Here is a 13,462-nt window from a genome sequence, read left to right as displayed (position 1 = left end):
GAGGGAGAGTTGAAATTTGCAGTGTGAGTTCCTTTCTCTTTGCACAGTTTGGTTAATTATTGTTACCTTCCAGCAAAATTAACAAATCCTAGAAGCAATATTTCTTCCTTTAGGCTATTGAATCATTGAGTGCTTCTGTAAGTGTACATACAAATGAGCAAGAGATCCATCCCCAAATGAGATTGTAAAACTTGTCATATTAACTTGCTGGCTGATATTTAAGTAGAGTCTAAAGAAAAGCAGTGAGTGAGTTTAAAGAAAATTTCATTTTGTGCAGGTAGGGTTTTTTTTCCTCCTCTGTTTTCCTTGAAGACTAATCTATCGTCTAATTCTAACTATAAAATGCAGTAGAAATATAAGTACTAATAGTGGTAAACTGAATTAAAATCAATATTGAAGTAGATATATATCCTGCATTGGTACTCTTTTTTCTAGTCTTTCAGCCGTGTTTTATTCTATAGCCAGTTAAGGTCAATATTATATCACAGAGGAAATATGTTGGAATCAGGAGACTTGTTCATAAAAATAATGTGATTTTAATAACATTCAAGACAAAAATAATTGCTGCTTACTTCATCAGAAAAGCCACCTTGATATGATAAAAAGTAAAGGTAAGGTAAATTGAAGGACAATCAACAAAGAAAAGTCCACGGAATTTCCACTCTTTCTTTCTGAAGTAATAAACAATACTTCAATCAAATTTTAAAGGGAGGGAAAATTTATGATAGAGTTATACACAATACCATTGTTATCTGTGTCTAAAATGGTCATAAACTCTTTCTCTGTCATAAAGGCTCTTAAGATGCTTTGTTTTGAGATTTGATCCTGATTGTCTGAATGGTGCCTCAGCCTGAACCCAGTTGTACATAAGCATATTTTACAACGTGGTTGCTTCATTTTTAAGATATAAATGAATTGCATGTCTGGTTGGTTTTTTTTTTAAACTTTCTTTCATGAAGGCCATGAAGTAGATCAGTCACCCTGTACTGTCCTTTTATCCTTAGGAGCATTCCCTCTCAAGTAGGAATCTGCTCCTGTTAAAGAGTTTGCTGCTCTGAACATAACAGAGATCGAGGTTTTCTTTCAAGTCAAGCTCAGAATATTTGAATAAATAAATAAAAAAATACTTACTTGAAATAAATGTTCAAGTAAATAACATTGTCTAACATTTTGAAAGCTTTTCTCTTTCTTTTAGAAATTTGTGAAAGAAAATGTCATAATGTCATTTAACAGTGGTGAACAGTTTTCACCTGGGATGTTTTTTAACTGTTGATGAAATTGAAAGATAGTCATATCTTCTTGGCCAATCAATATCTCTGCTTTTAAACAGCTCATTGTGCTGATAAACACATAACCTTGTAGTACAGCTTTTGCCTCTAAAAACTCTGTGCAATTTTTGTTCAAGCTGTAGTTATTTCTTACATAGTGCTTCCTATCTCTGACTCTGTAACAGAGCACACTCTCTCTTGTGATCAGCCTTTTGGTTTATAGCACTTGTTTCAAATCTCAGGTCTGAAATTCTCCTGAATTTCATCCATGATGATTCTCTCTCTCTGTTGATACCTGAGACTACAAGGGTCTGTCAGGTTCTTAAATATGTTCTCCAGTTTTCCGTCAAGATCCTGGCCAAGGATCCTGACAAAGAACTAAACTGGTTCTTTGAAGTATAACTTAGGCAACTGGAAGCTAACAAAGATATTTTTAACAGCTAAAAATATGTGCAAGTACTAAAGAATTGCAGATATTTGGAAACAAGAATTCCTGTGTAGATTCCCATTCTTGGGTCTGCTCATTTCCACTCTCTGAGTCTGAGACCATTCCTAGTGTTTTTTGGACTAGGTGAGGCATTGTAGTCTAAGTATCTTCTGAGAAGAACCTTAAATGTACAGATGGCCCCCAGCCTGGGGTGTTATCAGGGCAGAGCAATAGCAGAGGTTAATTCAGAATGGTATTGCTTTGCTTGCATCTGTTTGATTGTGCTTCACTGAGACAGAGATCTCTGTGCTGTTGCCTAGGTGCACTTCAGGAGTCTGGGAAACATCTGCATACCTGTTCTACTCACAGTGTGTACTGTGTTACATTGTTCAGAGCTTTACCACTCTGGCTGTGAGAATTTCTATGAGCTTTTGAATTACCTACAGCTTAAATGAGGGCTTGCCTTCCTACCCAAAGGTAGGAATAAATAAGTCTGAAGTGGTCAGTGACAAAATACAAAGTTTTAGTCAGAGTTTTGTTAAACAATGTAGGCATGTTAAAATTAACGTGTGAAATAATAGATTAAAACTCATTAGCTTCCACTTATAGCTAGTAGCTTCCATTTGCAGCCAATTCCATGTAGTGAAAACAATTCCTTACAATCTTTGTGCCTTACAGTAGAGTTCCTAAAGACACTACACCCAAGTGTGTACTCTGCTCTACAGGGTACGTGTTAGGAAAAAAGGCTCATAATTGTTAATTGATTTGGGATGCAATTGATGAACTCTGAAAACAATTTTTCCAATTCAAGTGCTTTGTATGAGTCTCAATGTGTTATGGTTTTGTCTGAGAAGTTTCTGTCTGGATAGAGAAATTACTAATTTTCAGTTGTTAATAGCATGTCAGAATGTGTGAGAAAGAGTTGGTCAGTATGGCTTACGAAAAACTGCAAGCTAGATGAAAAATATTGCATGCTTTATAGATGATTCCTTAAACTTCTGCTTTTGATATATTGATTTTTCAGGTAAAAAGAAAAGAAAGCAACCGACATGCTTTTGTGCAAGTGTAAGAGCTGTAAGAGCCTTGATCTTGTTGGTTAATAGAAATACATAATTTAGATACATAAAACAGAAATTATTGTTGTTTGTGGTACTTTTCATGTGCAAGGAAATTCTTAAAGTGTACTATTATAGTAACATTTTTCTTCAATATTTTTCCCAAGTTCTTTGATGTAATCTCAACCACTGAGAAACCATTGGCTGAGCAAGACTGGTATCATGGTGCAATTCCAAGAATAGAAGCCCAGGAGCTGTTAAAGCAGCAAGGAGACTTCTTGGTGCGAGAGAGCCACGGGAAACCTGGTGAATATGTCCTTTCTGTGTTTTCAGATGGACAACGGAGACACTTTATCATACAATATGCTGATGTACGTCTCTGATATAGTACTGAATATTCAATTTAGGATCTACATAGTTTGCTGTAGCAAATGGATTTAGCCTTTATGTGCAAATATGAAAGCTGTTAGAAATATTTCCATCTGTGCTGTAATCAGGAGTAAAGGTCATTCTGGGAAATAAAGGAAAAGTAGAAAGTATCAAGTTATTCAGTATCTTTTGTCTTATACTGAAAAGCCAAGATATTTCTGTAAATGTTTTGAAATCTGGAAATTGTTACTGTTTATTTATGCATTTACATTTGGTTATTGATTGGTTGGTTACCCATTTTCATAGTTGGTGCAAATTTAGCTACTTCTAGTTCAGACTGTAATGATCCCACTGCATCTTCCTGAAAAATTGAAATAGCCATGCAGAAGAAAATAATCTGTGTGGTTTTTTGTAAACATGGGAATTGAAGTCCCTGTTGCACTTTGGGTGCCTATTTTCTTTTTAGTCGTGTGGTAATTGTTTTGTTCAGTATAACACAAACACTTTTGGATGTTGCACAGTGTGTATGCTTCTAAGGACCAGAATTGACCCCCTTGTTGCTCTGAGGAAAAATCGATGACTTAATGAACAATATATTAATGATCTACCTTTATAGAGTGTGGGGTTTTTATTCTTAATGCATTGCTTGGTTTTTTTAATGTATGTAAGTTTCTTGTTACCTTGCCGAATTTTAAACTTATTCAAAATGTGACAGTTCCCATAACATTGCTAGAAATTTTTCTTGAAGTATGAAATTGCAGCAAATCATTCTCAGTTTTGATTCAGTAGTGCTGTCTCTTCAGTCTCTTGTAATAAAGTTTCCCATGTACAGAAAAATTCTCAAATTTAATTGCATAATGATACTACACTGAGGGAATTTCATTGTCTGAATCCCCAGATGATACAGCATGCCTGGGGTAACTCAGTATTGTGTACCTGGTTTATTTTCTTTTGAGAAGCAGCAATATTTTTCTGAGATTCACAGAGTTTGCAATGCTTCTCTAGGATTAATGATTATGGACACTTGTCATGCTGGAGAGTGTTCATTAGTTCTCACCTACAATTTTCCTTGTAGAAGTGAACACACAATCAGTGTTTATTTTATTTTGATTGTATGACGTTAAAGTATTTTGATATGTCAGACTGCTAAATGAGAAAATTAAAGCAATAAAATTACCTCTACCTAGAATCTTACAAGGTGCTTGGTGCACCCTGATCTGACCCAGCAGAAATAAAAGGACATTATGTATGTGGTCTAACTGAAATAATTTCGTACAAATCACTGTATGTGCAAGTACATCTTGAAAAGATAGATTGGACTTTCAAGTCCAAGTTTCAACTATTACTTTGGGGCCTACCTGTAAGCTGACTTCTTCTTTTGTGTGTCTGTGTAGGAGGGTTTCCACCAAAGCAAAACAAAACAAAAGAAGCTATCTTTCTCTCCATAGAATCTAGCAGTTAAATTTGAAATGTAAGACTGAAACTGTTGCATGGCCTGGACAGTCCCAGCATTGTCAGGTCGAGATATTTACCTGCTTGTACATTTACTAATCTACAAGCATTTTGTTCAGCTGCTCTTGGGATTAATTTGTAGTAGATTTTCTTGGCAATCATGGAAGTTAACACTTTCTTTTTTTCTTCAAGATGCTGTGTCCACTGTATGCATTCCTATTCAGTGAATTTTCTGAGAATGAGGAAAAAGTTTATTAGCTTTAGAAGGCTGGTTAGCTTTATTAAGCTCTAGAAAATAGGTGTTGGGAGTGTTAGGGTCACGTAATGAGGGATTTATTCATGTACATTTTTGTAGGCAGGTTTAAGGAGGGTTTAGTACAAAGGATTTGCTGGTTTGTTTACATTGGTATGAACAATGTAGATTTGGGTTTCTGACTGGTCAAACCACACTCTTGGATCACTGACAGGTTCCCATATTTTTTTCTGATTCAAGTACTGAAGATTAGAGCAGGACATCTGTTTTAACAGCAATCCTTCAGTTGTTTAAGTGTTCTCTCTCTGGTTTTACCATTATTTTAAAAGCTAATCTTGATACAATTATGTGTGTGATAAATTAATTCATCATTCAGCTTTAAGCATAAAAATTCATTGCTGTCATTCAAGGCTATCATTGTTTTCATTTCTGCTTATTTGAGACTGTGCCATTTAAAAATTTTTGTTTGTTAGTGATCTTAGTAAGGGTCACAATTGGGTATAAATACACAGAATGAAAGGACAGTGGCTCTGCTCTAAAGGTTTTACATAAATGGCAGCAGATGGGCAGTGGCTGGATCTGGAATGAGGAAATTATAGGCAATAGTGGTAGTTGTGCTGAGGAGTCTCTTAGGACAGCAGATTTTTTGGATCATCATCAGAAGTATGAAGGAGCTTATTTTAAAGGAATGGGAACTAGTCTTAGTGGTCAATCAAAGCTGAGTCACTATTTAACAAACAACAAAACATTCAGACTGTGGAAACATTTTTATGACAGAGATCGGTGAATGTTAAAAACAGCTGACAAGACCCTGCTGTCTTTACCAACAGCAATGACACATTTCAGGAAGTTAATGCTTTAACCCTCAAGGAAACAATGAACTTAAAGTCACTCTGTAAGGAATTCAGCCCTTCAAGCTAGAAAGAAAGCATGCCAGTGGTAGAGGTGTTCATTGCCCATTTGTGCAAATGAACTTGAATCACCACCTGTGCTCTGAGTTTTGAAAATAGCAGTACTTGTTCATTGTTGCATTGTCAGGCTTGTGGCAGATACTGCCTTCTGGGAAAAGCTCTCTGTCTGTAGATGCTGAGACTTAGGAAAGCAGAAGACTTTATCGTGTTTCACAATCAGCTGCAGGATCCTGCCCAACTTCCCTTTGAAGCCTGTGTATCACCTGCCTTTGTCTCTAGCTCGTTTAGACATTCCTGATAAATACTCTTTTTACAGACCAATCATGCATTCTATACTCTGTGCCAGGGATTTACTAATTTTAGGAGACACTAAGTACAGGAAGATGAGATTAGGATAGCTATTGTGTATCTCCTGTTTGTTTTATTGCTTGTTGTATTTTATCATATAGATTTTTTAGTTTGCTTGCTGTAATTTTTAGAAATAAATAAGAAGTTGGTGTTGTTTTTTCTGGTTTATAATATTTTTATTTCACTCTGTAATAATTTTGATTTTAACTGGCCTATCTATTTAAATTACGAGTTTAAATAGTTATTTTATCATATTGCCTTAAATGACTGATGCAGTCATTTTTCTTTTATTAATTTATCATTTTCATAACTGCCATTCCTGTTAAGTGAGTATAAATGCTACTCAATAGATCAGAAAAGACATCTAAAATAACTCTATAAAAATGTACATTTTTTTTCTGTGTTGTTACTAATGAAGAAAGTTTGGTCAAGCACTTTTGCAGTTTCTTGTCCAAACTATTGCTTATAGAAAAATAAGTTTTTCCTTTTCCTCCATACAGAATCAATATCGTTTTGAGGGAACTGGCTTTCCAACTATTCCTCAGCTTATAGAACATCATTACACAACGAAGCAAGTTATTACAAAGAAGTCGGGTGTTGTTCTGCTTAATCCTGTTGTTAAGGTAATGCATACATTCCAGAACCTTTATTTGACAGACAATAACTTTGGGGGTTTCTGTTACTATTTAAATAAGCTTCTATGGAACTTCTCAGCAAATTTTTAATTTTTATTTATTTTGTGACTCTGTTCTTGATCTCTATTAAACTTCTCACCTCTGTGCAATACTTTCACTTGAAACAGCTCTCCATCCTGATTCTTACCATGAATTTTTGCTATTTTGAAAGAACAGCATTCAACTTCTTATCAAGTATCCTCATACTTTTATTTTTGGTTTCCCATTTGGATTTCCCTACTAAGTAATTCAAAGTAGTAGTTCATTTTAGTTCCTTTTATAAAGGAAAAAATCTATTTTATACAATGGAGAAGGTCTCATGAAATTTTGGAAGACTTATGGCAACTGCATTTTGTCCCTATTTCATATTGCAAAAATAAGTTAGATACAAGAAAAGGTACTGATATTCCAGTATCAATGAAAATTTGAAACAAAAATTTACTTTTTAATCAGGAAGCTATTGCAGAAAGTCTTTCAGGATGGAAATAAAAAGGACTTAATATTAAACTGTATCAGTGTTTTGAGAGTCTCCTTGAGTTCTTCCAGCAGTTTTACAGTTAGTATTTATCTAGCTGGTACTTCATTCATAAGGCAACTCCACTTGTATCTTTGCATCTCAGCTATGGATAAGCCTTTTGTTCTTGATACATTTATTTTTTCAAGACTGGTTTCAAACCCGTGTTCATCAAAATTTTAGGAAGTACGACAATTTATATTTCACCATTAGTTACCTATTACAAGATCCTAGTTTTTTCCTGCTAGTCAAGTCAAGTATGTTCTTTTTCTCAAAATTGCACTTTATCTGCCCTTAACTATTCTATATAATTTTAAAATTTTAAGAGTGGGACATTGGAAATACACATTTTAGGTTAGTATCTTGCTGATTACCAAACTGATGCTTCATTGAACATAAGTTACTGCTTACATTCATTCTAGATCACATGTGAAAGCAGAGAACATTAATTTTAATGTGTAATTATTTTTGATATAAATGGTTTAAGCTACAAATAAGGGATAGTCAAACTCAAAATTAATTTTTTTAAGACTGTTTGCAAATTTCTCTCTCTCTTTAATACCATGTTTGTTTTAAATGTGACTGTACATAATGTGAGAGCAGCCCTGTTTCAGCAAATGTAAAACAGTAGTATAGAATATTATCACATAATCTTAGTTATTGTCTGATAAACTGGAACACCTTATCTGTAAAACAGCATTCATTTTTCATTCTCTGTTGCTTACTTTGATGATGGGGGGTTTCTTACTCCTTCCTTTTTTGTTTCATTTTGTATTTTCTCTTCATAGAGTTAAGTTTAGGGTAACTATAGCCGAATAATTTTTCTAGTCCCTATCTTATAGAAGAAACATATTCCCAAAAGACATTCCTGGTCATTTCACCATTACCGCACTGGTGGCAGCAGCGAATTCCCCCCCATGAGGCAGCTCCGACCATTCTCCAGAGCCGAGAGAGCAAGATGGAGCTCGCAGCTGCCCCAGCCCTCCTTATTTCCAGCTCAGTTCTTAGGGTGTCTGTGCCCTTCCGAGAGAAATCCTCACATAAGAGAGTAACTAACCCGCACCTTTTTGGGACAACTTCTTTTTTCTTTTAAGTACCTGGTCATTATGTCTCTCAGCAACAAAATGGGAAATAATTCTCTACGAGAAAGATAATGAAAGGAAAATCCCAAACTTCCAACAGGCCTTTTGTTTTTCCTCTATTCAGGGGGAAAATGAAGTGGGTCCACTCCTCCCTGGGTTTGTTGACTTGAGTTAGTATCAACTAAGCTCAGTATTAACTAAAAATTAGTGGAAATAATAATATTTCCTCTAGAATTGTGTTAGTTGATAGTTGATCTGAGGTGCAGTGCACAACTACTTCAGTTACTCAGGTTTCCCAAAAATTATGGAAGTAATCGGCATCTATTTGTAAAATCCACAGGCTGCATCTGTTTTTTCATATGACTGACCTTGTCCTGGTGTGCATCAGTCTTAATATTCAAGAGTCCTTTGGGTTAGTAAGCCTTTCTACTTCCGTTCTGGTATGTTATGTAAAGTAATGGAAAGGGTGACTGTTAGTACTAAGAAAAGTATTGGATGACAGGAAAGTGAATGTATAGATTTTTTTAAATATACATGTTGCAATTGCATGTAGGCTTTCATGAATTTATGAAATAGGATGTCAGTTTCTAGAGCTGCTAATACTTGGAGTAAAATAAAACCAATGTATAGTATACTTAGTGCTTCCTGACCAGCAGTTTGAGCCAAACAAGGCAGTGTTGAAAAGGGTGTTAGCTACATGATTTGAATTTTTTAAGAGCAACTGTTCTCAAAAATGTTTTCATTGTTTTGGTTTGAGCTATAATTTTATGGTGGTTTTACTTCTCCCATATGATAAAAACTATTTGCAGTATTCTGAAAGATGTACTTCAGAGTTAAGCAGAAGATGGTTGTGAACTTTCCTTTTTAATTTGCATGGAACTCTTTCATATGGGAAAGTGGAGACATTTCAGGTCGTTTTCAGAAGTAGGATATGCACTCTGACACCTAGTGTTGGGGGTAATTTATGCATCATGTGCTATTATCAAGATGTCTTTAATCATTTCCTTAAAGTTCATTTGGCATCTGCAAAGACTGTTTTTGCATTATAGCTGCAGAGCAGTCATTGTCATTTCATGTAATCTTTAATCTTCTTATGCAAATTGCTGTCCCTGTAATAACCTATTTAGAAATTGAAAGTTAAATACGACAAACTTCACAGAAAAAAAAAAGTTATTCTTTTTAGTTTGCTTTTGCTTTCCTTCCTTCCCAAAGTCATTCATTCTCCTTTACTATATTAGGAAAATTAGTGTTCACCTTCTGTGATGTTGCCCTTGAAAGGAACAGGCTTAATTGTGTCACAAAAGGCCTGTCCCATGTCCCATTTCATGTAGACTGAATTGCCTGCTTGGAATTTTAATGATTCTGTAATAATAGAATTTAAATTAGAAAAACTGATGGCATTAAAAAGATATTTGCTAATAACTTCTTTAATGGAAAAGTGTCTCATACTTATTTATAATCTTCTTTAAAAAAGTGTACATTATGTTCTTCAGGTTGTTATTGGTGGATTGACTGGCACACAGAGCCGCTGAGTAACTCAAAGCACACCCAATGACTTCATTATATAAAAAAGCTGTTTTAACCATACTGGATGTATTTTAACCTTCTAAGATCTTTGAGCTCCTGTTTTTGAGGTTGATAGATTTCTTGAAATATAATTCCTTTTTATATTTTTACAGATTACACCACCTGTATTAAGGTGTGAATGTGCTTCAGTTTGACTACTAGAACAGAGAATGATCAAAAAAATAAGGGATACCATTTTTATTTAAGTGTACCTGTATTAAAGTTTTCATTTGGATCGTAAATACACCTTTGAAGCAAATCTGCCCAGGATGCACAGCTGCTCATGGGAGGGAGCTCAGTTTTCAGAACCAGGAAAGATTTAGCCTGAAATGATGCTTTTCTCCCAAATACATGTTTCAGATTCTGAGCACCAGTTGATTTGCTCTGAAGATCTACTACTATTTCACTAGTGCTGAAATACTCATGGTATATGAATGTTCTGTAGTTAATTCAAATTCTGAACTTATGAAAAAAATTAACTGCTGCTTTGTCAGATGAGTTAAGCCATGTGTTTGTTACTAGTAACTTTAATTTTAAAATTCTGGGGTTTTTTTTATGTGACAAAGAAGCCTGTGATATGGTCTGATATGTTTTGTGTACATAGGAAAATGATGGATCAATCATAAATGATGAGATGAAAGAAAAGTGCTGAAAGAAAAAAAACCAGGCATTTCTTATTAATGTTTCTAGTGCTGATAAATAAGTTTGCAAGTGACGTGAAAATTCTCTGCAGATCTGAAGCTGTCTTGCAAGGTATGAATGTATTGATGAGTTAGACTTGGAAGGAAATTGTGAAGAGCTGTAAATTTAAGTTAGATTTTCTTCATGAAAATCCATTAGTAACAATCTGAAATTATGCTAATTTTTTGTTGATGGACTTTCTGGGGAGGCTTGTTTTATTTTAGCAAAGCAAGCTGAGGTTCACTGTTGCAGACAACACATGTGCTTAGAGTTCAGGTATTGTGTGCCCCTCAGGCCAGCAAAGCACAGGAGGAGGAGGAATTGAAGGAGGCTGCTGAGCAGTCTCTGTTTCAGGGAAGCACTCTTCAGCCTGCTGGGAGATACTGAATAGAAACAAGGAGACTTAAAAGGCCAAGTTTATCACAAAGTAATGCTGTCACACAATTACAGATGCTCATTTCATGGCTGGAGACAATTAAGGTGCTGCAGAGGGAAGCAGTGGCAATAATGGTGCTCCCTGTAGGGAAGATCATCTTGAGTCTGTTTGACCTGAGGACAGCTCTTGAGGAGCAGGAATCCAAAAGACAGCAGAAGCCTGTAGCAGGGAGTGATGCAGTTATTGCAGCTCTACCTTGGCTAGATCTGTCACTCCAGAGAGGATTACAGCTTATCTTACCTGGCTTACCTGTGTGATACCCACCAATTTGGCCAGGCATTCTGTAGAAATGCCAAGAAGCACATGGTGGTAGTGATCTTTGGGCATTGGTTTTTGGCCTAAAGCTGTAATTTTCATGGGCGTGGTTAAAGTCTAATACATGCATTTTCAAATGTCAAAATACATCTTCAGTTTTTTTTAAGGAAATTGATCACAATTGAAAGGGAATGTTTATAATATGCAAAAGACATACTTACAGGAAATGAATGTATTTATTGTATGTGCACTAAATTAATCAACAGCCTGCAGCTATTGACATTTGAGAGCAGAGTTTCATATCCTAATATTAGAGGTACATTTCAGTTACATTCTCATTCCTTCAGAATTTGGAGAAGTGTCACAGGATTTGCTTTTAACATTTTTTAGCAGAGATTATTGCAATATTTCTGTCAGATAACAAAAGGAATGCATCATCCTTAATGGTGGCCTGTACTTGTCAAGGCATGTCATCCTGTAGAGAAAAGGGAAAAAAGAGAGTAATTTACTCTTTGTGCTAACAAAGTACTGAACCAAATTTATGTATAGTTTCAGGTATATTGACTTGTTTCAAAATTGAAAGGATTTATTTTCTCAAAAAATCTCATTAAAATGCTTCATGATAATGGAGGCAGATAAGGCTACTTGAACAAAGACTAATAAGGATTGTTTTATATTCAGTGATCAAAGTTTTTTATAGTTTTTTTAAGAGGCCATGGCAATAAACATCAGCTCTGTTGAATGTTTCTGGTTCAGTCTTGTTTTTCTGGTATTTCTTTCCATGATGAGGTTTAGATTAAAATTGAAAGATAGCCCTCCTAAAGGGTGTAAGCATTACGCTCAAACCTAGAAAAAAAAGTATTTTATCAAGGATATGAATTTCATTTTAACAAACACAATGTAATTCCTGACCAATTTAATAAAGAAAATTCTCTGTCCTTGAAATTTTAAACCTTGGCAACATGTGCATTCCTACTTTCTGTGCAACTTTCATATAAAAAAATTACAGAATGCCATACTGCTGTGTAGAGTGCAAATTGAATAAAATGAGTTATCTCAAACACAACTGAAACAGTAGGAAGCAGAAAAAATAAGTAAAATTTATAAAGCAAGAGATGGAAGCAAGCAATTCATTCTTAAAAAAAATAAAAAGGTATATTATTAGGAAAGGGTAAAAATTTTTAAATGAAAGATTTAAGACGATATTTTTTTATAACTGATAGCTAAGAGAATAAACTACTTCAATCAAAGCATCCTTCATCGAAGATTATTTAGATTTACTAGAATTTGCTGCTGTTTATTTGGCTATACACGTGAAAATCAAAGGATTGACTGTGTTCTGTAATATTCTGGGTCTAAATTGTGCCTTATGGAGCACTTTTAAAAACTGGGCCTTTTATCAGAAGCTTTATAACCAGATGTTAATATAGTGCAATAAAAATTATATTGGAATTGTGTATGATTGCAGCAGTTTTTCTGTTGAACTAAAACTCTTGTAGTCCTTTGTAGTAAACTTCTTGTAGTCCTCTAATTATATTCTTATTCCTGTTTTCACTAGTGCAGTCAGGATGACTTTAAGGCAAATAATGCTTTGAGTTTTCAGTGTTTTCATGGTATGTGGCTGACAAGCACATAACCTTCCTTGAACACTGGCTCTCATGGGTCAGAAAACACAGTGTAGATTAAGAATAGGAATGAGTGCCTGTGCTCTTAAATTCCTGTGAAGTAGCTTGTGGTTGCTTAAGTATTTGGCCTCCGCCAATTTAAGTGGAACAAAATGTTAAAAAGGAGTGAAATGGCATTTCAGCTGTGGAGGAATAAAGGATACACACAAAAAGGAGCTACAGGGTAAGAAGGATACGTTTTTCTTAAATCTGGTTAGTGCATCTGATGTATGTAATAGTGTCTGAATTCTCAAGAAGATCTGTTTATTTAAATGTTGATTAAGGAGGAGTTCAGAGGTGAGAACAGGTAAGGCTTCAGGATTCCTTATTTGCAAAGTAAATACTGTACTTAGCGTACTATTGAGGGTAGTGCATGGATTTCATGCTCAGTTCATTATGAAGTAAATGCTATTACCAATTCTGTCCTTTCTGTCGCTTGGATTTCTTCCTAATAGATTTGCCAATGACTTACATAGTGTATTACTAAAATCAAGATCACCCCCAGAG

General features: G+C 34.9%; 1 protein-coding gene across 4 annotated transcripts in view; it reads left to right on the top strand.

The window, feature by feature from the left end:
* FER (FER tyrosine kinase) overlaps nt 1-13,462 on the top strand; it is a 158,201-nt gene that overhangs the window by 80,567 nt on the left and 64,172 nt on the right. For all 4 annotated transcript variants that reach the window (XM_064735465.1, XM_064735467.1, XM_064735466.1 and 1 more), the window contains 2 exons: nt 2,918-3,121; nt 6,584-6,706. In XM_064735465.1, the coding sequence (XP_064591535.1) occupies nt 2,918-3,121; nt 6,584-6,706 (327 nt within the window). The remainder of the gene's footprint in view (nt 1-2,917; nt 3,122-6,583; nt 6,707-13,462) is intronic.

This window comes from Zonotrichia leucophrys, chromosome Z (genome assembly GCF_028769735.1).
Source record: "Zonotrichia leucophrys gambelii isolate GWCS_2022_RI chromosome Z, RI_Zleu_2.0, whole genome shotgun sequence".
In the NCBI taxonomy this organism is placed as follows: domain Eukaryota; kingdom Metazoa; phylum Chordata; class Aves; order Passeriformes; family Passerellidae; genus Zonotrichia; species Zonotrichia leucophrys.
Note: the sequence above shows the minus strand (reverse complement) of the source record. Positions and strands in the feature narration are given on the sequence as shown.